This window comes from Equus asinus, chromosome 6 (genome assembly GCF_041296235.1).
Source record: "Equus asinus isolate D_3611 breed Donkey chromosome 6, EquAss-T2T_v2, whole genome shotgun sequence".
Lineage (NCBI taxonomy): Eukaryota > Metazoa > Chordata > Mammalia > Perissodactyla > Equidae > Equus > Equus asinus.
In genome coordinates this window covers 40,174,020-40,197,987 of record NC_091795.1, presented here as the reverse complement: position 1 = coordinate 40,197,987, position 23,968 = coordinate 40,174,020, and the positions used below count along the sequence as shown (strand labels likewise).

The 23,968-nt window shown below is 45.8% G+C and overlaps 1 protein-coding gene and 1 long non-coding RNA gene across 2 annotated transcripts; one reads left to right on the top strand and one right to left on the bottom strand.

Moving 5' to 3' along the window:
- Positions 1-864: 864 nt before the first annotated feature.
- LOC139045502 (uncharacterized) lies at positions 865-9,395 on the bottom strand. Its single transcript, XR_011503930.1, has 3 exons — positions 9,124-9,395; positions 4,410-4,541; positions 865-3,560 (listed from the first exon to the last, which is right to left on the bottom strand). It is a non-coding gene; the product is annotated as an uncharacterized lncRNA (long non-coding RNA).
- Positions 9,396-11,315: 1,920 nt separating this feature from the next.
- LOC139045470 (uncharacterized protein C2orf78-like) lies at positions 11,316-20,941 on the top strand. The gene is made up of 4 exons (XM_070511479.1): positions 11,316-11,373; positions 14,109-14,189; positions 17,289-18,050; positions 18,919-20,941. The coding sequence occupies exons 1-4, from the start codon at positions 11,316-11,318 to the stop codon at positions 20,817-20,819; spliced, it is 2,802 nt and encodes a 933-aa protein (XP_070367580.1). The 3' UTR covers positions 20,820-20,941.
- Positions 20,942-23,968: the final 3,027 nt, after the last annotated feature.

The window sequence follows — 23,968 nt, the reverse complement described above, 5'->3', positions numbered from 1 at the left end:
AACACCCTCAGGGTTCATTCACGTTGTCGCAAATGGCAAGATTTCATGTTTTATGGCTGAGTAGGATTCCACTGTGTGTGTGTATATATATATCATCTTCTTTATCCATTCATCTCTCAATGGGCACGTTGGTTGTTTCCAAGTCTTGGCTATTGTGAATAATGATGCAACGAACACAGGGGCACATATATCTTTTCCCATTAGCGTGTTTCCGTGTTCTTTGGATAAATACCCAGAAGTGGAATAGCTAGATCATATGGTAGTCTTATTTTTACTTTTTTGAGGAATCTCCATACTGCTTTCCATAGTGGCTGTACCAGTTAACATTCTGACCAGCACTATACAAGTGTTCCCTTGTCTGCACACCCTTCCAACACTTGCTATTTCTTGTTTTTTTAATAATAGCCTTTCTGATGGGGAGGAGGTGATAACTCATTTTAGTTTTGAATGCATTTCCCTAAAAACTAGTCACGTTGAACATCTTTTCATAAGCCTGTTGGTCACCTGTATATTTTCTTTGGAAAAACATCTCTTCATAAACATTAACTTGAGGCGCCTGCCAGGGCCTCCGCAATCCACCTGGTCTGTTTCTGCCCTCTCTAAACATCGCCATCATCCAAAAGCACACAAGAAAAATCCACTGGAAGCGTCGATCACAGGGCAGGAGAGCGGTGGGAGCACGTGAGCACTGGGTCGCTGCTCCACGAGGGCAGGACGTATGTGCCCAAGGGTCCAGAGTCGCATCTTGGGAGGCTTGTAGGGCACCTGGAGGGGGTGAGCCAGGGGAGGGGGGGCATAACAGGGAATGCTGTGGGGGGTGGGGGAGAGAAGGGGATAGCAGATAATTATCATGGGAAAATTGGTAATTTACATTTCTAAAATTATTTTTATTGAGATATAATTCACATACCATAGAAATCCATCTTTTGAAATTGTAAATTCAGTGGCATTTAGTACATTCACAAGCACAGGCAACCACCAGCATTATCTAACACATCACATTTTCATCACCCCTAAAAGAAACCCCCCTAACCATTAGAGGCTGCTCCTCATTCCCTCTTCTCTCCAGCCCCAGGCAACTACTCAGCTGTTTTCTGTCTCTATGGACTTGTCTTTTCTAGACATTTCATACATATGAAATACACCACAATATGTGACCTTTGTGTCTGGCTTCTTTCACTTAGCAGAATGTTTTCAAAGTTCATCCATGTTGTAGTATGTGTCAGTCTTTCATTCTTTTTTAGGACTGTAAAATATTCTATTGTATGGATCCACCACACTTGTTTATCCTTTCCTCAGTTCATGGACATTTAGGTTGTTTCCCCTAGTAATTTACATTTATTGAGAATTTATATTGTGTTAGGAAGCACCCCTTGGGTCATCAATTCCATTTCACAGATAAGGAGACAGGCTTGGAGAGTGTCAAGAATTGGCCCAAGGTGAAGAGTCAGCAACTGGGGGAGCTGGGGTTTCAACTCAGGCAGGCAGACCTCAGAGGTAATAGATTCACAGGAGAGAACGTGAGAAAGGTACAAAAGGGGATTCAATGGAAATTCACCCTTCTCCCCAAGTTCCCCACCCACCCAATTCCTTCCTCCCTTAGACACATTTACTTTTGCGATGCTGTGGATCCTTCCAGAGAAATGATTTACACCCCAACACGGATGTATCACAATTTACTGACTAATGGGTCCCACTGATTTGAAGTGTCACTCTTACGGTACACTAAATTCTTACATTATGTTTGAATTACTCTTCATAACTGCCCTGACTGTGTCGCTTGTCTCTAATATTTGGCATTTCTCTAGAATTCTTTTTCTCTTCTTATATATTTTTTAAAACTTCCTCCTTTTCTTATTTCTATTAAGGCATTATCCATTGTGTTCATTCACTCTTGTATTATCTGTAATGTCGTCTTCAGACCTGGTTTCTTCAAAGAGTCAAATTCGAGAGGAAAATAAAAAGAAGGTGAGAGACACATGGGGGGAGAACCCATAGATTAAATAAGATGTCAGAAACCTAACAATGAAATGCAAAGTGTGGACCTAAGTTAGACCTAACTCAAACCCCTAAAAACAATTTCTATGACATTTAGGAGGCACCTGAGAATTTGAGAACTGACTGGATATTTAATAATAAAGGAGGATATTAAGGAACAATAGTCTGACACTTTAAATATACATACCAAAAATGGACAGGTGAAATTATATGATATTGGGCATCTGCTTCAAAAAACTATGGAATACGGTGAAACACGTAGGGGTAGAGAGGAAACACGACAGCCATAAGCTGATAAATATTCAAGCTGGATGAGTTCATGGGTGGTCCACGAACACCACAGCATTAGGTCTGCTCCTGTATAACTTCAAAATTTGTGGTAATTGTTTAAAAAGAGGATGACACTGTGGAAAAGTTGTTGGCACTTTCCAAAGGATAGACATACAACTCCTTTGTGATCCAACATCTCTACTCCTACCTATACATCTAACAGAATTGAAAGCAAAGATCTGAACAAATATTTGTACACAGTGTTCACAGCAGCATGATGCATAAGAGCCACAAGGTGGAAACAACCCAGCTGTCCATCAACAGATGAATGGATAAACACAATGAGGTATGTATACACAGTGGAATGTTATTTGGCCATAAAAAGGAAAGACATTTTGTTACATGCTGTAACATGGATGAATCCTGAAAACATTATGTTCAGCGAAATCAGCCAGACACAGAAGGAAAAATATTGCATGATTCCGCTAATGTGAGGTACCCAGAACAGGCAAATTCATGAAGACAAGAAGTAGAATAGAGGTCACCAGGGGCTGAGGGAGGGGAAATGGGGCTGTTATTTTGTAATAGTTACAGAGCTTTTGTTCAGGATGATGGAACTTGTGGTTACAGGCAGTGGTGACGGCTGCACAACATCATGAATGCACTTAATGCCACTGAATTGTACACTTATGAATGGTTAAAATGATAAACATTATGTATATTTTACCACATCAAAAACAAAAGCAAAAGGAATACCCGAGTTCAAGTTTCAATTCTTCCTTTTCTGGGCCTCAGTTTCACCATCTGTGAAGTGAGTCACTGTCACCGTCTATGCTCCGGGCTCAGTGCAGAGGAAGCACTCAGGAGGGGACGTTAGTACCACTCCCACTTCATCAGCAAAGGCCTGCTGTGCGGATTCACTGCCTTAACGTGTGTGCACACACTTTTTAAATGGCAGCTGCTGTACAGGCCTACCTCACTGTACTGTGCTTCGCTCTACCGTGCTTCACAGACGCCGCATTTCTTACAAGACCCCCATCAGCAACCCGATTACAACTCGCTGAAGGCTCAGATGATGGTTAGCATTTATAGCAATAAAGTATCATTTAATTAAGGTATGTACACTGTTCTTCAAGACCTAATGCTATTGAAACTTAACAGACTACAGTGTCGTGCAAACATAACTTCTACATGCACTGGGAAACCAAATTATTAGTGCCACTCACTTTATATTGCGATATTCACTTTATTCAGTGACCTGGAACAGAACCCGCAAGATCTCCGAGGTAGGCCTGTACAAATGTTAAGAGACATTAGGTGTTATTGTTTCCCAAGGCCATGGAACTGGTCAGAAGGAGGATAATTCTTTCTCACTGATAATGCCACACAGGCCAACAGAACGTATGAGTTTCCCTGGTGTGTCCAAAGATATCAGGAAAAGAAAGCATAAAATTTAGAGAACTGTCTTCTACCGAGATGCTTACACGTGCTCTGACAACTATTTAAAATAACTGCTAAAGACATCATGGATATTCCTTTCTTTTCTTTTAGGCTACTACTTTTCTTACTAAAAGTTGACTTGACGTTCAAAATATAGAACAGAGGGGCTGGCCCCGTGGTGTAGTGGTTAAGCTAGGTGCATTCTGCTTTGATGGCCTGGGTTCGCGGGTTCAAATCCTGGGCTCGGACCTATACTACTTGTCAGCCGTGCTGTGGCACTGACCCACATACAAAATACAGAAGATTGGCACAGATGCTAGCTCAGAGCTCATCTTCCTCAAGCAAAAGAAGAGGAAGGTTGGCAACGATGTTACCTCAGGATGAATCTTCCCAGGCAAAAAAAAAAAAAAAAAATATATATATATATATATGTATATGTATGTATATATATAAAGAGAGAGAAAATGGAAGTCTATAGTATTTCTCAAGCATGTACAGAGGCTATTGCCAAATATTATATTTCGATTCAAGTCTCTGATCTCTTTTTGAGACAGCAATTAGAAAAGTGTAATTAAGGAAACCACTTGGTTCCCTTTTTGAAATACTACCCATAAGAGAAGGCCAGCATTATAACTACTGAATTACTATGATTATTACACTATAAGAACAAAGATGGTCTTTTCACTAAGGGTTCCATTTACCTCTGGTTTGTATTAGTGGCGAGTGTGTGTTACATCAATAATCAGTCCAAGTTCTTCATTCTGCTCTCAGATTTTGCTAGAAACATCCAAGGGGTGAAAACATTCTTCTGGAGCAAGATTCTTCTCCAAACTCTGTCAGAGAGAATGAGGTAAGAAAGAACAAATGTGTCCTTAAAATCCTTTCTTATACCACCAATTCATTCAAGCCCTGTGATGCTAACAAACAGTGTGATTCAGAGGAAAGTTTCCACTCTTCTGGAAGTTATGAGCTACATTACAATCCTTTCTTCCAGGGATTAGAGGGAAGAAAATAAGCTCACGTCTATAGAGTTATTTCTGTATTTGTTTCATGTGGGTTCCCAACCAGACTGTAAACTCCCAGAAGGCAGGGACCACATCAGTGTTGTCCACCACTGTACCTCCAGCTCCAAGTGGAGTGCCTATAAAAAGGCACTTATAAATACTCCTAGAATATCTAAATAAATGAAGGATGGCTCTTACTGCTAAATATTCTTTTCTGTATTTCTTTCATTTATGTACTCTGTTCCATCGATCTATTTGGTTATTCAAGTGCCAGCAACACATCTTTTAAAAAAGTAATAGAGGGGGCCAGCCTAGTGGCATAGTGGTTAAGTTCACAGACTCTGCTTCAGCAGCCCAGGCTTCGCAGGTTTGGATCCAGAGTGGTGACCTAGTACCGGTTGTTGAGCCACGCTAGCTGGCATCCCACATGAAACAGAGAAAGATAGGCACAGATGTTAGCTCAGGGCCAATCTTCCTCACACAAAAATAAAAAACGAATAGACTACTTTTCAGAGCAGCTTTAGCTTCATAGAAAACAGAGCAGAAAGTAAAGAGTTCTCACTTTAATCCTCTCTCCTTCACCCCACACAGCCTTCCCCACCATCAACGTTCCACAGCAGTGTGCCCCATTTGTTAGGATCAGTGAACGAACGTCAACACATCATTATCAATCAAAGTTGATAGCTCACATCACGCGTCACTCTGTGTTGTATATTTGATAGATTTCGGCCAATGTACCATGACATGTATTTACCCCTATAGTATCAGACAGATTAGCTTCACTGCCCTAAAAATCCCTTGTGCTCCAGCCACACTTCTAATGTGGCTTAATTTCTGGTACGGCTACATGAACCCCTTCCACTGCTCTTTTTTTTTCAGAATTTTCCTGGCTATGTAAGTTTCTTTTTCTATACGAGCTTTAGAATCAGATGATATGAGATGATGTTAAATTTACAAATTAACTTAGGAAGATCTGACAGAGCTACGATGCTGAGTCTTCCACCGAACATTGTGAAAGGTTTGAAGACTGTATTAATTACAACAAGGCGTACCATCTCTCCTGTCAGTTTCTTCCAGACTTGGAGCTGGAGGATCATTACCATCTCCAGCTATCGGAACAACAGCCAACCTGAGGTAACTCATTTAGTCACAAACCGCTTAGGGAGCCTTCCTTGATTAACCCTGTCTGTTGTCATTTCCCCCTCCTTTCCATTCCTAGGCATTTCTGCTGTGGCATTTCTGTGACACATCATTTGCCACTTGACAGTCCACTGTGCCTGACACTCGACTGCCAAGTACTGAGGCAGCTTTGCCTTGGGTGACTTCCCTCAAACACCCAGGACACCTTGTCCCATTCCGCTGCCACGCAGGGGTCATTCATCTCCCTACCTCTACTGCGTGAACAGGGACTGCACTGGGAGTGGCCCTGCAGCTTCGCAACCCCCTTGATGGCGCCTTAAACAGTCCCAACACTGAAGAGTGCACACAGAACTAGAAGAGGCTTCCTATAACCACGTCACACAGGAAAGATGTTGGCTGTGCGGAAGAAAGGAGACTGAAGAGTCTTCCTGCTTCTCTCTGCTGATGTCCTTGAAGAAAAGGGGCTGAGCAGGGACCCGGGGGAACCTCAGGATCCCCTTGCAGAGACCGTGGAGCAGGGACCGAGGAGTGAGGACAATCGCGGAGAGGAGGAGGAATATAGGAGGAAATTCACAGGCACCGCCAATGCGGGTGGGGGTGGGCCGTCAGTTCACTCATTCAACAAAGACTGGAAAGTAGTTATGATGTGTCCAGGACCACGTTTGGTGTTGCCAGATGTGAATCAGAACTATTTGCTTATCTTTAAGAACTCACTAATGTTTAAGTCCAGAGATGCAGAAGAATTGACAGAGTAGGTGAAAACCCACTCCTGACCTACGAGACACAAATTAAATAAATTCCCAGTAGTCAAAGTGGGCTCTCCCTGACACTAATCCCCGCTGTGCCGGGCAGGGTGATGAGACATGGAATCTCTTCTCACCTTTTTCATGTCAGTCAAATGCCTTCCCCACCTATTCCTTTCTTCCTTCAAACAAAAACACAGTTTTTCAGAGTTTCCATGCTGAAATCCTGACCTTGCTGATCCGGGGCATTTTTGTGGTTGTGAGGATGGGATGGGAGGGGTTTTACTGGCATTTAGTGGCTGACGGGCATGGGTATAACGCATCTTGCCAAATTCAGAACACTCCCACAAGTGGGTCTCACACCTGGATGACTTTTCAAAGTCTTATTCAACATCCATAGAGGTGAAAAACTGTTCACAAGTATCTAAGCCTTAGAACCTAACTCCATTTCACACATAAACACAAAGGGTTTCTTTGCAGTTTTCACGGACATTGAATGTCCAGCATAGAAACCATCTTATCATCCTAGTGAAGACCGTACTTTGTTTTCTTTGGAAATCTACTTAGCGCAGCTCACAATCATTGAAACTCCTGCCACTAAGGCAACATACCCACCCAGATCAGTGAGCATGGGCAGCTTTGGCATTCGTGGTGCAAGCAACTGACAATTCCTTTATTTTTAGTGAAGCCATGCCCAAACATTGACATATGGAAATGTAAACACATATTACTCTATTCTAAATTACTTTATTTTATTTCTCCTTTATTTTATAGTTAGAGCATTACACTGATTTTTTCCCTTAAACTTAAGTGTGGAAGCACGTTGGGTATATATATGAATTTCACTTCAGGAGAGTAAAGGGGATATTACAAAATATTACTATAAAAAGGGGAAATGGAGTCAGATAGGGTGGGAATCAGAGTTCTGCACGGTGAATTCAGATTTCTGAAAGAATACTGAATTAACTTTTCTTATCTTTTTGATAGGAACTTTGAGAACAAGGACACAAGTCCTAGCTATCCGCTGTCCAACTGGGAGACAGTCTTTCCACCTATTAATACACTTTCTGTGAGCCAAATGTGACATTAGACTGTCTCCCTGCGCACAACGGGGCTCCTTGAAAACGGAATTCACAGCCCACTCAGCAGGTCCCCTCTGCTCTCTGCTTGGCATCTTGCTGCTCCCCTTCTTCAGCCCCACCTAGTAACCACCTGTTCTCCCCTTCTTCCTGTTCCCCATCTTGAAAAGATGCAAGGCAACCAAACAGAGCAAAGGTCTCCACAAACAAGGCCTAAGACCACAGACGGCCAGCCCTTCTCTAGCCCTGATAAGCCAGCCCAGTCCTGAATGCTAAGGTTCATCGATACTCACATGCTGACGGAAATCGTTTAGATTCAGTTCTTTCACTTCACGGTTTATTTTTAGTTCTCATACAACTGAAGTCATCAAATTCATTACGTGCGGACCTTCAAATTCATATTTTAAAAGAAAATCAGATGGGAAAGGGGCTGTGAACTTCACTTAGTGCTAGGAGTTACAGTGAAAAGTAATCTTTCAGCTGACCTCTGCAGGATGAGGGAGAACTCACCGAGGTCAACCCAGTGAATCTGAAGCACAGACAGTGAGGGCAAAAGGGGCACAAGACCCGGCCGAAGAAGCAGAGAGGATTCTAGACCAGGCAGACTCTTCAAGGCCAGGGTCAAGAGTTCGTTTTCACTCTGAAAACAACGTTTTTGAGTGATGTTTCTGAGCAATGTTCCAACTTGCATATTAAAAAGATTTCCTGCGTGAAGAATGCATTGGAAGGAAACGACAGTGGATACACGCACACTAGTCAGGACCTACATGCAAAAGAACAGGCACATTCCGTATGAGGATGCTGAGGGAAGTCGGGGGACAGGTTCCAAGATATTCAGGAGGTCAAATGAAAGGGACTTCATGAGGTATGAGCTGGACGAAAGGAAGGTCTCAAGGAATAAAAACGAGCTCACTGCACACAAGAGCAAAGTCTCACAATTAATCGTTTGAACGTGTAGAGGAAGAGCTCTCAGATGAGACCCGGTAGGCAGCTACTGCTGCCCTTCGTGATTCCCGGCAACGACACAATCCAACATTTTCCGCAGACAGTTCAGCGGTTGCGGAGGCCTTCTTCACTCAAACCTGGTTCTCATCACTCACATTTTCCGTGCCCAAACAACACAGTTTGAGGAACTGAGCGGGACTCAGTTTCGATATTTAAGTACCGTCCCCAGCACTGACAGACCATCCTAGAAAGCAGTCCCTCTGCACTTGACCCGAGCAATGGCCAGAGCCTCGCTTTTAAAAGCACGGGGAGAAATCAGAACATCTCATACCGTCCGTTTCAGCCACTGTACGCGGAGCAGCCAGACGGTCAATGCCTCCGAGAAAGGGGCGGAGGGGCCAAGCGCGCGGCCTCAACAGTGACAGGCAGAGACCCCAGTGGACGAGACCCAGACCCAGGAGCCGAGAGGCGGCAGGGCTACGCCCAGGGGCCAAAGCGTCTTACCTTTCGGGAACGTGGTTTCTGCCCTTCCTCTTGGCTGAAGAAGGTCCGCAAAAGAGGGGTCCGTGGACCTGGCCGCGGCGGGCATGAAGCCATTGGCTCATGTGGGCCCCAAGATGCCCCCCTGCCGCCGAGACTGACAGACTCCCCAGTCCGGCGCCCTCGGTGTCAGAACAAGACCCCCAACCACAAGAACCTGCGTGGCAAACCAGGCAGCGCCCAAATCCCTACCACAGCGCATGCGACACCGCCTGTCCTGATGACGTCACCAGGCCGGCTGCCAGAGAAGCCCGATCAGGGAACAGCACTCTGGCGGCTACGGCGCCCTCCTTCGCCGGAGGCCGGTAGTACAGCTCATGCAGATGAGCGCACGCTTGTCACCGCCTTGAGATTTCAAACACTGCAGGCCATGCAATGAAAACTGAAGTCAACTCCCCCAGTTCCTTGTGTGCTTCTCCAGATGTTTTCCAAGTGCTTACGTTCACTCGCATATTTTATATAAAGATTTCTTTGTACCTATATGCATATCCTCTATTTCATGTAAAAGCAGCGTACTCCACATGTTCCACAATCGACCTCTGACCCTCAACTTTCCAGTCCATTTATTCATACATCCATTCTATTCCTTTTAATGCTTGCATACTATTCCATTCAGTACAATTACCAAAATTTATGAGTCCAATATTGATGGACTTTTAGTTGTTTTCAGTACTTTTGTCCTCTGCTACAGAGAGACTGCAGTGTGAACATCCTCACGCGTGAGTACAGCTACTTTTAAATTCCTAGAAGTAGAATTGCTGGAAAGGATATGCAAACTTAAAATTTTTAAAGTACTCTCTAATTCCCCTCCAAAAACACTGTAACAACCTACTCTCCCACTTAGAGTGAAACTTTCATTGGATTCCTACCCTGTGCCAGGTATCATGTTACAGGGTGATGCTATGTATATTTTCAAAAATACCGATAAATAACTGAGAGGGATAAGAGTGGAGCTGAAGACTAAGATTTCCACACAGCATCAGGCACAGGGAGCTGTCCCTGTTAGGAAAACTCTGAATTTGGCTACAAGTGGAACGGCAAAGGACAGCACGTCCTACAGTAGGTCTGAAGGCAGAAGGGGCAATAAATTTCAGATTAACCTGTAGATAATTGCAATAGTGAATGCTTTTTACTGCCTATTTTCTAGTTTCTGAAAATATCTTACAAACACTGTTAATAATCTTCACAACCATTGGAGAGCTAGGTAAACAACAGGTCAGAGAGGTGAGAGTTCTGGAATAAAGGAATAAATGAATGGGTAAAACGATCACTAGCTCTAACATTTCTGGGATAGTCACAGTCTAACCAAGTTGAAATCCACAAGCATCTACAACTCAGGAATATTCTACATATTTCCTAGTAGGTGAACATTAGTAAGTTGCTATTTGCAAAAAGAACGACATCAGTTAGCACAGCAGAGTTTGCAAACTTACAACTTGGCACCTTCAACTTTGAAGTTACATCAAAAAATATTCCTGGGGCCAGCCCCGTGGCCGAGTGGCTAAGTTCGCGAACTCCGCTTGGCGGCCCAGGGTTTTGCTGGTTTGGATGCTGGGCGCGGACGTGGCACTGCTCATCAGGCCACGTTGAAGCAGCATCCCACGTGCCACAACTAGAAGGACCCACAACTAAAATATACAACTATGTACTGGCGGGATTCGGGGAGAAAAAGCAGGAAAAAAAAAAAAAAAGGAGATTGGCAACAGTTGTTAGCTCAGGTGCTAATCTTAATATACATATTCCTTTGGAGTTTATGGAAAAAAATACACCATTGGTGAGCAGTGGCCTAAAAGTACACAGGGTACAGAAAGCTATAGACATGACCACACAAAATGTAACATGAATTGATCAGAACCTAGAAAGGCTATATTGGTCTTGCACTTCCCATTTGCTAAATGACACAAGCTGGGGTGGGACTACGCTCAGATGACGCAAGAAAATCTAGACCTAAGCATAACAAGGTTTCCAGAAAGTATGGGAAGCAGTAAAGTGTAGGTCTTTGGAGGTACGAATCCAACATGAAGTAAAAGAACGCCTCCATGGGTATGCAGGACACTGGAATGGAAAATATAGGAGCAAGGCATATTTGGAGCACCGAACAGATAAGTAGTTGACACTAACAAAATCTGCCAGTACCCGGCAGGGCCCCGGGGAACATGGAGGAGTTTGAGGGATGCCAGTCCTTAATTGAATCAAAAAGGGACAACGGGGAGAGTAAGGAAGAGCCTCAGGGCTAGACGGACAGGGTGTGTTACACCAAGACAAGTCTCAGTTATCCCCGTGGCAACAAAATGCAGGAGACGGGTCTATGGGACGAGACAGTACCCTAACTATAAAAAAAACGCTTCCTGTGAGTGCAGGGCTTGGTGGTAAGTTCCAGAACATTGGACTCAACCTTCTGACGTTCCTCAAGTTTCATTTAAGATTCTTTTAGAGGTAACATGATGCTGAGGCTGCAAGCTAAGGTTAAATGCCTGGAATGACGGAAAGAAAGCGGTTATAGAGACTGGGAACCAGGAAAGGCCCAAGTAAGGGTTTGCCTGAACAGACTGGAAGCGGAAAGTGAATATTTTCATGTGTAAACATTTTACTGCTATGAGAATTTGTCTTACCACAGCTCCCACAAACTTATACTACCCACCCTAACCTGCGTTAGCTCCGGATTCCCTTCATTTCCACATGACATAGAGAAGAGAGAGACCAGTCTCACTTGTGGATATGTTGTTAGCCTCACGTTACATCCTCATATCATGGAAGTAGGCTATCCGGGGTATGAAGCTGAGGGGCAAAACCCTTCAAAGATTTCACGAGCCCCAGCCATAGCTCTACACTGCAATACCCTTCACAATTTCTCCTCGGGTAAGCACCCCCCGCCATCACTCAAAACATTAACATTTCATAACAGGAAAAATATTCCTATAAATGAAATGTGTGTCTTTGGAGGTCCCATCTAGCAGGTATCTACTTGTGGGATCCTGGCATCTTGGATCACACACCTCCTACTCATTTGAACTATGAAAGTCTCCACATAGGTCCACCCAGGCATCCGCAAAGCTTACCGCCAAGGAAAATGACTAGATCCACAGATTTCCTCCCCAAATCAGCTGACTCCACATACAAATCAGCAGCAACTCAGCCCTCGCCCACTGTCTCACAGTCACCAGAGTGGTTAGAGAGAAGAGCACTAAGCAGGGGCACAAAAGCAGAGGCTCCCAGGCCAGCCGGGTGCACTGCACACATCTGCTCCTTAGGCGTGAGGGCACCGTGCAACTCACCACAATGCTTCTCACAGCCCCCTCGTAAGTTTCTCCACAGAACCCTTCAGGTCAAGTTAGTTCGTGAGGCTTCCCAATGAACAATCAGCAGGAGAACACCATGTGATCTGTCTTCCCACGTTGGATCCTTAAAAACACAACCAGGAGAAACATGGAGAAAGACCCAGAGCATTTGAAAACAACCCATATTCTACACAATTACCAATGAATAACATAAATCATGTAATATCACATAAAACAAAGTGAGAGAAAGTGATTTAAGATTATTCTCTTTAGTGGACAGAAACTGCGGCTGTTGCAGGACTACCCAGCAAATTGAAAAGCTATATACTGAATTTTCTGTTCTCTTAATACAAAATGAGGGCAAAATGTGTCCACCTGTTTCTCAAGGCCAAAAAATCCACAGACAGCTGTTTTCCTGTCCCTTTCACCTTGCCTCTTCCCTATTCTCCACGAATGTCCTCCTCTTTCTCTCACTATTCTCCTCTGCATGTTGCTCGGCCTTGCACACAACCATGGCCGACAGAGAACCCTAGAGGCCCAATGTTCTACAGCGGCTGTTTCCAAGAGGGAGGAGGCTACAGCAACTGCCACACTGGATACACTCAGAGGAGAAGGAAAGGGGAGGACCCCGAATGCCTCTCATGTATAAAAGCGCGGGATGGCAGGAGGCCTGTGTGGCCCAAGGAGCCAGAGGTAGCAAATTATGGGCAAAAGAATTGCAACCCAAGGCTGGAAGACAAGAGCTCTGCCCTCAGCTGTGTCCCTGGCTCTCTGGCATCTGCTTCTAATGGGCAGGCGCCATTTTCAGAAGCATCAGGCACTGGAAAGAAGACCTCTGCTGCTGGGATTGAAAGGAAGTAACATCCAGGAGGGGGAGATGCGAGCAAGGGCGAGGTTGGTCCCAGAAACAAGGCCTATAATGCAGACAAAAGAAAAGGGGAGCAGCAGAGAGATGCAAGTCCAACCCGGCCCAGCCCAGTCCAAGGAAGGTAGGATTCAAGGAGAAGAAAGTCAAAGAGAAGACCGTTTAACCACATCATTCCCCACAAGGGGCACTCAACAAACCTCACCCTACTCTTTCACCAAGTTACAGAAGGAGCTGCCAATCCTTTCCTTTGCTCCTTAAAACCTGCAGTAAGTTCATCGTTAGATCACCTGGTAGGATTTCAGAACAACGGTAATAGGTCAACCTAGATGTCCTTTTCCTTCCTCTCTAAGGACATTAACTAACTGTACATGTAATTACTAATGTACAATATATATTATAAAGTATAATTCATAGAATACAAAGAACTATGAGTTAATTACATTAATGAACATCTATAAGGAACGTTGAGAGGATTCCCTGACATAAGAGCCTGGGGAAGAGAGACTAGCACATGTGGCTCCTAGGATGTCACCTCCCCAGAGCTCAGCCATGCAGGTGCTGCTGTAGCTCTCCCCCGACTCCCTCCACCCAATCCCATCTTCTTGTGGGGAATCTGGCCGCCCTATTGGCTGTCTCGTACCTTTGAACTGCCTGCTCTGTGACATCATTCTCCCCCTAGACCTACTGCCACCTGCTAGAATCTTGGGGTTTCCATGGAGTTGTCTGTAAATAAATTTGGATCATCGCAAGCGACCAGTGTGACCAGTGACCTTCATACTGGACACACCGCTCTTTGACGGCAGCCACTCAGACTTCATCTGGTATCGTCTCCTCATCTCTTGGATCTGCGGTTGATGCTTCCTCTTCTTTTCTTGCCATGTCAGGCAAGGAAACTAACTTTTTAAGTGTTCCGTTATGTATTTTTGCCCCTAAATTTGGTAGTAGATTCTAATGTAGCAGAGAATAATGGGAGGAAAGTATTGAAGTAAACCTGGGGACCTAATTTAAGTTTTGACTTTGACATTTATGAGCTGTAGGACTTTGGGCAAGTCGTTGACTCTCTCACAAACTCTGTTCTCTCTCATCTCTCACATCAGGATATTACAACTGTGGTTCCTTCTGCTCCTTTTCTTTTCTAATATTGAATCTTAAAGGGCACCCAGGTAGAAATGAAATCAGAGACTTCTTGAGGGTGTTTCCACAGAAACAGAGAGAAATCTAGGTGATGCAGGAAGTTAGCAGTATATCCCCAAAGGTTTCATCTGTAATGGTCTCCCTCCACTGAAATTTCAACTGTAGTATTTTAAATTTAGTGCTGTTCAAAAGGCAATATGCCCATGTTTGGAGTTATCTACCTAAATGAGGTGAAAAAAAAAAAAAGTAGGAAGAGACAATGGAGAGTACTGGGCTATAGGGGGACTAGTCTTCAAAGGTCAGGAAGTTGAGGATTGTTTTCATCAGCACAGGCCAACAGGAACCTAGAGGGAGGATAAAATAGAAGAATGAGGAGGAGAGCGAGGAGGAGCTCTCCAGGAAAAAGAGGTGGTTTGGCATGAAATGCTGAAGGAACCAAAGATTTTCAATTGCAGCAGGAAGAGCACAGAGTGAAATGTGCTCAGAGCAGGGCGAAGCACAGTTGACTTCAGCAAACGCTCACATTCATAGCCGAGGAAGGCCAGTGAGGCAGAACAGGGCATCGCCAGGCAAAGCAGCTTCTCAGACTCAGACTCGCTTGTTTGCTTTTTTCTCTTGCCTCTCTGAACACGGACGGCACCTGAGAGTTTGAATATAAACATTTCAGAGATCTTTTAGAAATGACACTTCCTATAATCCAGAAATTGATAAAGTGCTTATCCAGACGGCTGGAGGCAACAGAATTTCTAGTGTTTTATTTCATTCTCATTTTTTTTTTTTAAGATTTTATTTTTTTCCTTTTTCTCCACAAAGCCCCCCAGTACCTAGTTGTATATTCTTCATTGTGGGTCCTTCTAGTTGTGGCATGTGGGATGCTGCCTGAGCGTGGTTTCATGAGCAGTGTGATGTCCGCGCCCAGGATTCCAACCAACGAAACACTGGGCCGCCTGCAGCGGAGCGCGCGAACTTAACCACTCGGCCACGGGGCCAGCCCATTCATTCTCATTTTTTTTACTATGTAGATGTTTTGCCCATTAAAAATAAAATATAAGTTTCTAACAAATAATATCCTCTAACTTGAATCAGAAGGATTAATTCCTGTGTGTGATACGTAGGTTCCAAGTCAAGGCTGCTTTTCATCTTTATAAACATTTTCTTCCTGACATAGAGCGCGCACTGAGAAACGGCCACCATCTCTTTCTAGATGTAAGCTGCCCGAGAAGAAAAAGCAAAACTCAAGTGCCCCATCTCTGACTCCACATTTATCTCAGACAATTTCGTGGCATCCTTGGGGTTTTCCTACATTAAATTTTTAAAAATTGGATTCTAGCGATGACGGTGTTTTTAGTCTTTGGGGATGACCCCTTCCTGGATCTTGAAGGTGATAATAATTGAGGTTTTAGGATAAATAGAAAAACCTTCCTGATACCTTTTAAGTACTCTCTTCTGCATCTATGTGGTTATACTAATTGAAGTATGGATTTCTAGTAGGCTTAACTAGCTGTTCCTTGCGGCTCATGGTCAGAGAAATAAGAACGAGCACAACAACGGAATTCCTTTACACTTAGGATGTTGCTCTCTGCTTTGTACCAGTTTTCACTGAAATATCTGTCTGCTTATATTGTGGCCAGCTATACATTCACATTGATAGCATTTTGATGCCTTTTAGGCCACTTTTACTGATCGACTCTGTCTGCACGTACTGGCTAGGAATTCATTCAAAATCACCTTCTTCTCGGGCTGGTTTTGGTAAATAGTATTCACTACAATGGAGCCGGCAATATTCACTTTCATGACAAAGCGTATATGATACAGAACTACATTTATCAGTAAACTGATTCTGCTTTGTTGCTTGCTGCATACCGCAGTTTTTATGAATATCTATATGGTTCTTTTTACTTCCTTGATAAATGTTTTCCATGATTTTTCACAGAACTTATCATGTCTTCCTCCAGATAACAGATATGTCATATATGAATTCATGTATGAATTACTATTATTGTTGTTGCTGTTGTTATTGTAACTACAGATGAGTAACCTGAAGCTCAGGGAGATTAAATTACTGTTTTCTTTCAAAAAGCACTTCTTGGGATGCACACCCTCAGGCAATCCTGTGGAGGTAGGATCAGAAACCAGGCTTGAAGAGGGTAAGAGTAACCCTTTACACCTACCACCCGGACTGACTACTGGGTGAACTCTAGGGAACAGCACGTGAACTGCACGAGCAAACAGACCCTGAAGAAGACAGTGGTAACAGCTGCACTGTTTTCTAAGGGACCAAGAAAACACCTTATTAGGAGGTCTCCTTCTCCCGGGTTCTGGTAGTGGAACAGTCAGAGCAGAGTCCTGGCAAGAAGTCAGGAGACTTAGGCTCTGTGACCTGGTGATGATGCTGCCATAATGGGAGAATCGGACCACTCCAGCTGACCTCTCTGAGCCTCAGTTTCCTCACTCGTACCAGGAGAATGTCAGAACAGAGCATCTCTGAGGACGTTCTACTTCTAAAATGCTTCTATTCTAGCAAAGAGTAGATGAGTCAGGACTAGGGGAGGCTCAAGGGAAGGATGGACAGCGAGAAGGGGCTTCCAGCCTAGACAACAAGGTGTGGACCACACCACTTGGGGTTTCTGCACATCTCTGCCGCAGCTGGGAGCACAGGCAGTTACACAGAAAGGAACAAACTCCTCCCGCCCTTACAACCACCATAAAGGCGTGGGTGTTCGCTATCTCAGTGAGCACTGGGATGAGAGGCTTCCTCATGCAGCAACCTTGAGATGATGCTGCTCCTCAGACATTGTCAGAGTTGATCAATCTCACTGAGTTTTTCTTCACCCTCTTGTTCCCTACAGAAAATTTCCAAAATCCATCCTTACTTGGAACTCCAAACTCCCTGCAGCTCTCTCTTCCTGTGGTGAGCGACGCAGCTTCCCTAGCAGGAAGTGTCTGCAATTTCTCCAGAGTCTCTGCTCCAGCCGTCAGTTCAGGATGGCTACTGCCATCAGCCACGGGCACCTCTTCCCAGCCACTCATGGGCAGCGCCTACCTTTACCAACATTCTAGCACAACCATGCTGTCTGGAGTGACTGGCCAGAGCCAGAGCTCCACCTCAGCTGCTTCCTATCCGGGTCTCTTTGAGTGGGGTGTCCCAGGAAGCACTGCACAGGAGTCCTCTTCACTCGGAGACTGCACTCTGACTGTCACTGGCCACGACACAACGGTTTCTTCCATGTCTATGGCAGCACACTATGACAGAACTTCAGGTGCCAATAACCCGGTCCCACTGTATCCATCACTTTCCACCAGCCTTGTTCAGGGAACACCATCTCAGGTTCCAAATCAGGGACACAGCCTGTCACTTCCCTACCAGGAAGGAAGCCAGGTGTACTACTATGGTCACGGCACACTGGGGCCTCTGCTGTCTGGAGAACTTGGCCCCTGCCTGCAGTCCTACGGCTCTGTGTCCTACACAGGAGCTGGGGCCTCTGCTCCTCAACCAGAAATGGTGTTGGTACTAAAGGAGATTCAGCCCACACATGTCCTTCCACCAGCCTCCACCTCTGGGGTCTACTACGCTGCGTCTGCTCCAGCCATCCCACAAACCAGATCTCAAGGTGAGTACAAACAGCAAGAAGGCAGAGAAAGGAGGTCTGCATCCAAAATCAGGGTCAAATCTGCAGCCGGGAAGCGGCGAGGCCACAGACAGGTAGAACTGAAGTCCTGAGACATGAGTGAACACTACCCTCGCTCAGTGCTCCCCATTTCAGACTCGACATAAGAACACCTCATACAGGGGGGCAGGGGGGACACTGTAATGCTCATCCATGCTACATGGCTGAGAACCCCAAGAGCACACCAAGGGACCCCATACCTCTCACCACCCCAGCTGCTAAGTGCCCTACTCCACCACATACAAATGGACTCCCTCTGCCGATTTACGGGTTAGTCTCCTGGGAAGGCCTGTCAGAACTATCACTATGATAGAGACACGCAAACTTTCCCTCGCTTTGTTCACTCATACCAGGAATAAGCCCTTCTGTCCCGAGACGCTGTCAAAATTCAGCAGGCTAGGAATCTGTCCTTGCTCATATATTCCATCGGAAAGAGCTCCGCTCCCTCTCCTCGTCCACAGTGTGACGTGTTCTCATTCTCTCGGGAAAATGGACAGCATCAAAAAGACTCTATAGGAGAATGTTAGGACTTGTGAAATGTCTCATAGTATAAAACTCTCTTTTACTTTTTACTGCTCCTATGACAACCCTATGAAATAGAAAGAAAGCCAAGGGACAACGACATCCAATGATCACCAGTAAGAACCAGAACACTCGCCTCTTAGCTCCTAGCACAGGGCGCTGTCCATGATCCTTAAGAGCCAGGAGAAACACCTTGCCCATCGGGGGAAGGGACGTGGTTGCTGCACTGGTGTCTAGGGGGGAACATCTCACCCACCGAGGACTCACTTCATCCTTGCTTCCTTTGTAGTGGTGGAAACCTCCCTGGGGAGAGAGACTTTCCTGGGACTGCAACCTCCAAGCCAGACATTTTGTCTACAGCAAACTCCAGAATTCCCCAAATCCTGCAGTAGCAGAAATACCCAGATGCTGCAGAGTAACCCACCACATGAGCCTGCAGACATTTCACTGACAGCTTCACTCCAGACTTCGAACAGTAACCTCCTGGCACTGTCTCCAGCTCCAAAGAATTGGGATGAGTTTAACACCAACCTTTCAAAGCCTCTGGATCCCGACCAGATCCCAATAGAAAACCAAGATCCTCTACCACACCCTTTAGAAATTCCTGATATTCTCCAGCTCCTGGCCTGCATCGATCCCCTCGGGCCAGAGGACCACCCTGCTTCCGAAAACGCTGATCTGGGAAAGAGTAGCCTGAGTCTTGAGGGCCAAGGGACACTGGAAAACGGGACCGAGGCTAGCGGTGGCTTTGCAGACATCGCTACACTGATGGAGGATGGTCACCTTCCCCAACTATTCGACCCCTTGAAAGACCTTGATCAACCCCAAGGCCCCGAGCTGATCCAAGCCAAAGAGACAGGAGCCATCGAGTCCATCCAGCTGCAGGAAAAGTCAAGTAGCAGAAAGGATGCCTCCGATAACACCAGGAAGAACAAACATCAGGCCTCTGAGCCTCTCGATGGTGCTCCCAAGGCCAAAATCCAGCCAAAGGACCCAGAGTGCCTGTCAGGGGGAGAAGGGCTTATTTGCAATGCTGCAGCCAGTGACAGGGCTCCTGAGAACGAGGCCGAGCACTCCAACAGCAAACCTCAGAAAGCCGCACCCAGCAGGATCAGTACAACTAAGAGCCATGGGCAGGAAAGGACCAAGAAGACCAGAGGAAACAACCCCAAGAAAGCCGGAGAGAGTCGGCAGTCAGGGACTGAAGTCAGGGTGGAAGAGAAGCCAATGATGCCCAGGATGAAGCGGAGGAAGAATCAACCCGAGCTGAGCCAAGAAACCTTTAAGCGGCCTCGAACCAGCCTCGGCCAGCACATGCTGGAGTCAGTGCAGGTGTTTCATGCTCTGGGGAGGAAGAGTGAGAAGAACACCGGGCCCTCTTCCTCCCGGGCCCTGGGAACCTGCAGCAACCCCAAACACCCCCAGCCCTGCCCAGCTATCAAACCGTGGCTGGATAAACCACTGGAGGGTCAGTGTCCTGAGGAAACTCAAGTCAAAGCCCAGAAAGCAGAGAGCAGTGCTGAAATGGAGTGTCCACCTCCATCCCGGGACGAGCTGCCACCTCCTGGGAAGGTCAGGTTGGTACCTTTGCCTTTTCTGTCCGTGGACAAGCCTCCAGCTCGACCTGTTCCTCGGAGGCCACAGGCTCTGGCCTCACATCAGCCTGCTGTGGCAGACCCTGCCCGGCCTGCTTCCACCAACTCAGCTCAACCAACTGCAGTCAATTCCACCCACCCAGCTCCTGCATCTTTGACAGGTCCTGCCAGACCAGCTCGGCCAATTACCACCAACCCCGCTCGACCGGGTTGGACCAACCCCACCCGGCCTAGCGGCCCTCAGTGTCCTGCTTCAAGGCCTGCACCTTACAGAACAGCATCTTGCACTTCTCTCCAGCAGGAGCCCGTTCCCACTGCTGTGCCCATGCTCCAGGCCCCGCCCAAGCCTCCCGCCCAGTATCTACTGGAGGATTTCAGCAAGCAACCAATTCCATGGAGGAAACCCGTCATTCCAGGGCCAGTGATGTCAGAGCCCATCACACAGGAACAGAGGCCAGAGCGGGAGGCCATGAAGAGGCAGGCTCAACAGGAGCGTGAGAAGGCTGCCAAGTACACCTCTTGGGGGAAAGTGCAGTTTTTCATTGAGAGGGAAAAAGAAATGGAAATTTCTCGATACTATGGCTACGCGATATAAGGCTGCTAGGGCTCTTGGTGCCCCTTTGGGGACCAGTTGCTTTTCTAGAGATAGATAGATAGATAGATAGATTTCTCTTATTCATTTTGATATATTTAAAAACTTAGTAAAACAGTAAATAAAGTACTAGAATGAATAGATGAGTAATAAAGAAGCCTTCTGTGTTTGGAAATGCTGTTAACTGTGTTTTTTCTGTGATGGGGGTGGGAGGGAACCCAATTCTTCAGGAGAAAAAAAAAGTGAAGTTGGACAGGAGAATGAGGGAAAAGGGAGACGAACTGACGAAAGAGGCCATAATTGGGTGCAGGGCTGGGGAGGCCAAAAGGGGAGAGATTTGAGGGGTTTATAAAAAGAAGCAGGAGTCGTGAATGACAGAAGTCAGAAGCAGGGCCTGAGGGGAGCGTTAAAAGAGTAAAATTGGAATAGAGTTGAAGACGGCAGCCGATGAGTCTAGGTTGACCAGGAGAAATGTAAAAAGTCTCTCGGGAGGCTGGTCTTATGGCTCACGACCACCACATCGGTGTTTTGGAAAACAAGAGATTCAGGACACCTTCCAAAAGGCTTGGGTCACTTCATCCATGAATGACTACGGCTGGGGACGGTCAGTATAAATCAAAGGGGAATCTACGGGATGAATGGCCAGGGCTGAGTTACCTTGGGGGCAGCTGATAACAGGAGCCTCCCCATGGGAGCTGCTGCAGCAGGACAGGGCAGGCAGAGAAATTTCCTCAACTTCTGTGCACCAGGCCCACGAGCCCACTACTTCAGTTAACCTTTGCAACAACACGCAAGGGCAGGGTCACTGAGCCGCTTTACTACTGACGTTCCGCAGTGGGCTGCAGTCACACTGCCTGCGGAGGAGCAAGGCCTCAACTTGAGACCTGCATGCCAGCAGTGCTCAGCATTTGCTAACGCCTGTTGGCGACCAAGCTGGCTTTCAGAGCACAGCATCCAGACGTTACTGGTGGATGAGATCAAACTTCTGGAGCGGGGCCTAAACTTTTTTTTAGATGTACTTCATTCTATTTCCCCTCTGTACAGACTATGTCGTTTTCCCACCCAAGGTCCAATTGCCATACATCGTCCTACACATCTGCCCCTTACCCCTTTCCACCTCCTCCCCCGCTTTCCCCTCTGGTATCTATGTGTTTGTTTATCTTCCACATATGAGTGAAGTATTAGGTATATGTCTTTCTCCATCTGACCCATTTCACTTAGCGTAACACCCTCAGGGTTCACTCATGTTGCTGCAAATGGCAAGATTTCATGCTTTTGATAACTGAGTAGGATTCCATTGTATATATACCACATCTTCTTTATCCATTCACCTCTCAGTGGGCCCTTAGGAGGTTGTTTCCAAGTCTTGGCTATTGTGAATAATGATGCAACGAACATACGGGCGCATCTATCTTTGCCAATTAGTGTTTCCACGTTCTTTCGATAAACACCCAAAAGTGGAATAGCTGGGTCATATGGTAGTCTTATTTTTAAATTTTTCAGGAATCTGCATTCTCTGTTCCATAGTGGCTGTACCAATTTACATTCTGACCAGCACTATATGAGGGTTCCCTTTGCTCCACACCCTTCCAACACTTGCCATTTCTTGTTTTTCTAATAATAGCCATTCTGACGGGCGGGAGGTGGTAGCTCATTTTGGTTTTGAATGCCCTTTCCTAAAAATTAGTCATGTTTCATACCTTTTCATGAGCCTGCTGCCCACTTGTATATTTTCCTCAGAAAAGCGTCTGTTCATAAGTATTGACTTGAGAGACCTGCCAGGTCCTCCTGAATCCACCTGGCCTGTCGCCACCTTTTCTCAACATCACTATCCTCCAAACCACATGAGAAAAACCTGCCGGAAGCGTCTGTCACACTGCGGGAGAGTGGTGGGTGTGCCTGTGCACTGGGTCGCGGCTCCACCTGCACAGGACTTGTGTGCCCAAGGGTCCAGAGTCACTCCCTGGGAAGTCTTGTGGGGCACCTGGAGGGGCTGAGCAGGGGAAGCGTGGGGGACAGGAGGCATACAAGGGAATGCAGTGGTTGGAGGGGAGTGATGTGAACAGTAAATAATTACCGTGAGAAAATTGGTAACTTACATTTCTAAAATTATTTTTATTGAGATATAATTCACATACCAGAAAACTCACCTTTTGAAACTCTAAATTCAGTGGCATTTAGTACATTCACAAGCTCAGGCAACCACCAGCATTATCAAACCCAACACATTTTCATCACCCCTAAAAGAAACCCTCTTAACCATTAGAGGCTGCTCCTCACTCCCTCCTCTCTCCAGACCCGGCAACCACTCATCTGCTTTCTATCTTTACGGACTTGCCTTTTCTGGACATTTCACACATCTGAAATATACCACAATACGTGACCTTTGTGTCTGGCTTCTTTCACTTAGCAGAAGGTTTTTCAACGTCCATCCACGTTGTAGTGTGTGTCAGTCTTTCATTCCTTTGTATGACTGCATAACGGAGCCACCACACTTGTTTATGCTTTCCTCAGTTCATGGACATTTGTGTTGTTTCTGCTGGTCATTTACATTTAATGAGAGCTTATATTGTGTCATGAAGCACCACGAAGTCACTCACCCCATTTCGCCCATAAGGAGACAGGCTTGGAGAGTGTCAAGAATTGGCCCAAGGTGAAGAGTCAGCAACTAGGGGAGCTGGGGTTTCAACTCAGGCAGGCAGACCTCAGAGGTAATAGATTCACAGGAGAGAACGTGAGAAAGGTACAAAAGGGGATTCAATGGAAATTCACCCTTCTCCCCAAGTTCCCCGGCCACCCATTTCCCTCCTCCCTTAGACACATTTACTTTTGCCACGCTGCGGATCCTTCCAGAGAGGTGATTTACACTCCAACGTGGAAGTATCACAGTTTACTCACTAATGTGTCCACTGATTTGAAATATCATTTTTATGCCACACTAAATTCTTACATGTGTTGGCATTACTATTTTCAGAGTTGGCCTGACTTTTTTGCTTATCTCTAATATTTGGCATTTCTCTAGAATTCATTTGCTCTTCTTATAGAATTTTTAAAATTTCCTCCTTCTCTTATTTCTCTTAAGACATTATCCATTGTGTTCATTCACTCTTGTATTATTTGTAATGTCATCTTCAGATAGGACAAACTACCTG

Excerpts from the sequence above, each read along its gene's own strand:
- LOC139045470 (XM_070511479.1), top strand. The coding sequence starts at position 11,316 with ATGGAGGAGTTTGAGGGATGCCAGTCCTTAATTGAATCAAAAAGGGAC. Across the intron at positions 14,190-17,288 it reads TTCTTTTCTTGCCATGTCAG|AAAATTTCCAAAATCCATCC; the intron begins GCAAGGAAACTA and ends TGTTCCCTACAG. Across the intron at positions 18,051-18,918 it reads CCCACAAACCAGATCTCAAG|TGGTGGAAACCTCCCTGGGG; the intron begins GTGAGTACAAAC and ends CTTCCTTTGTAG.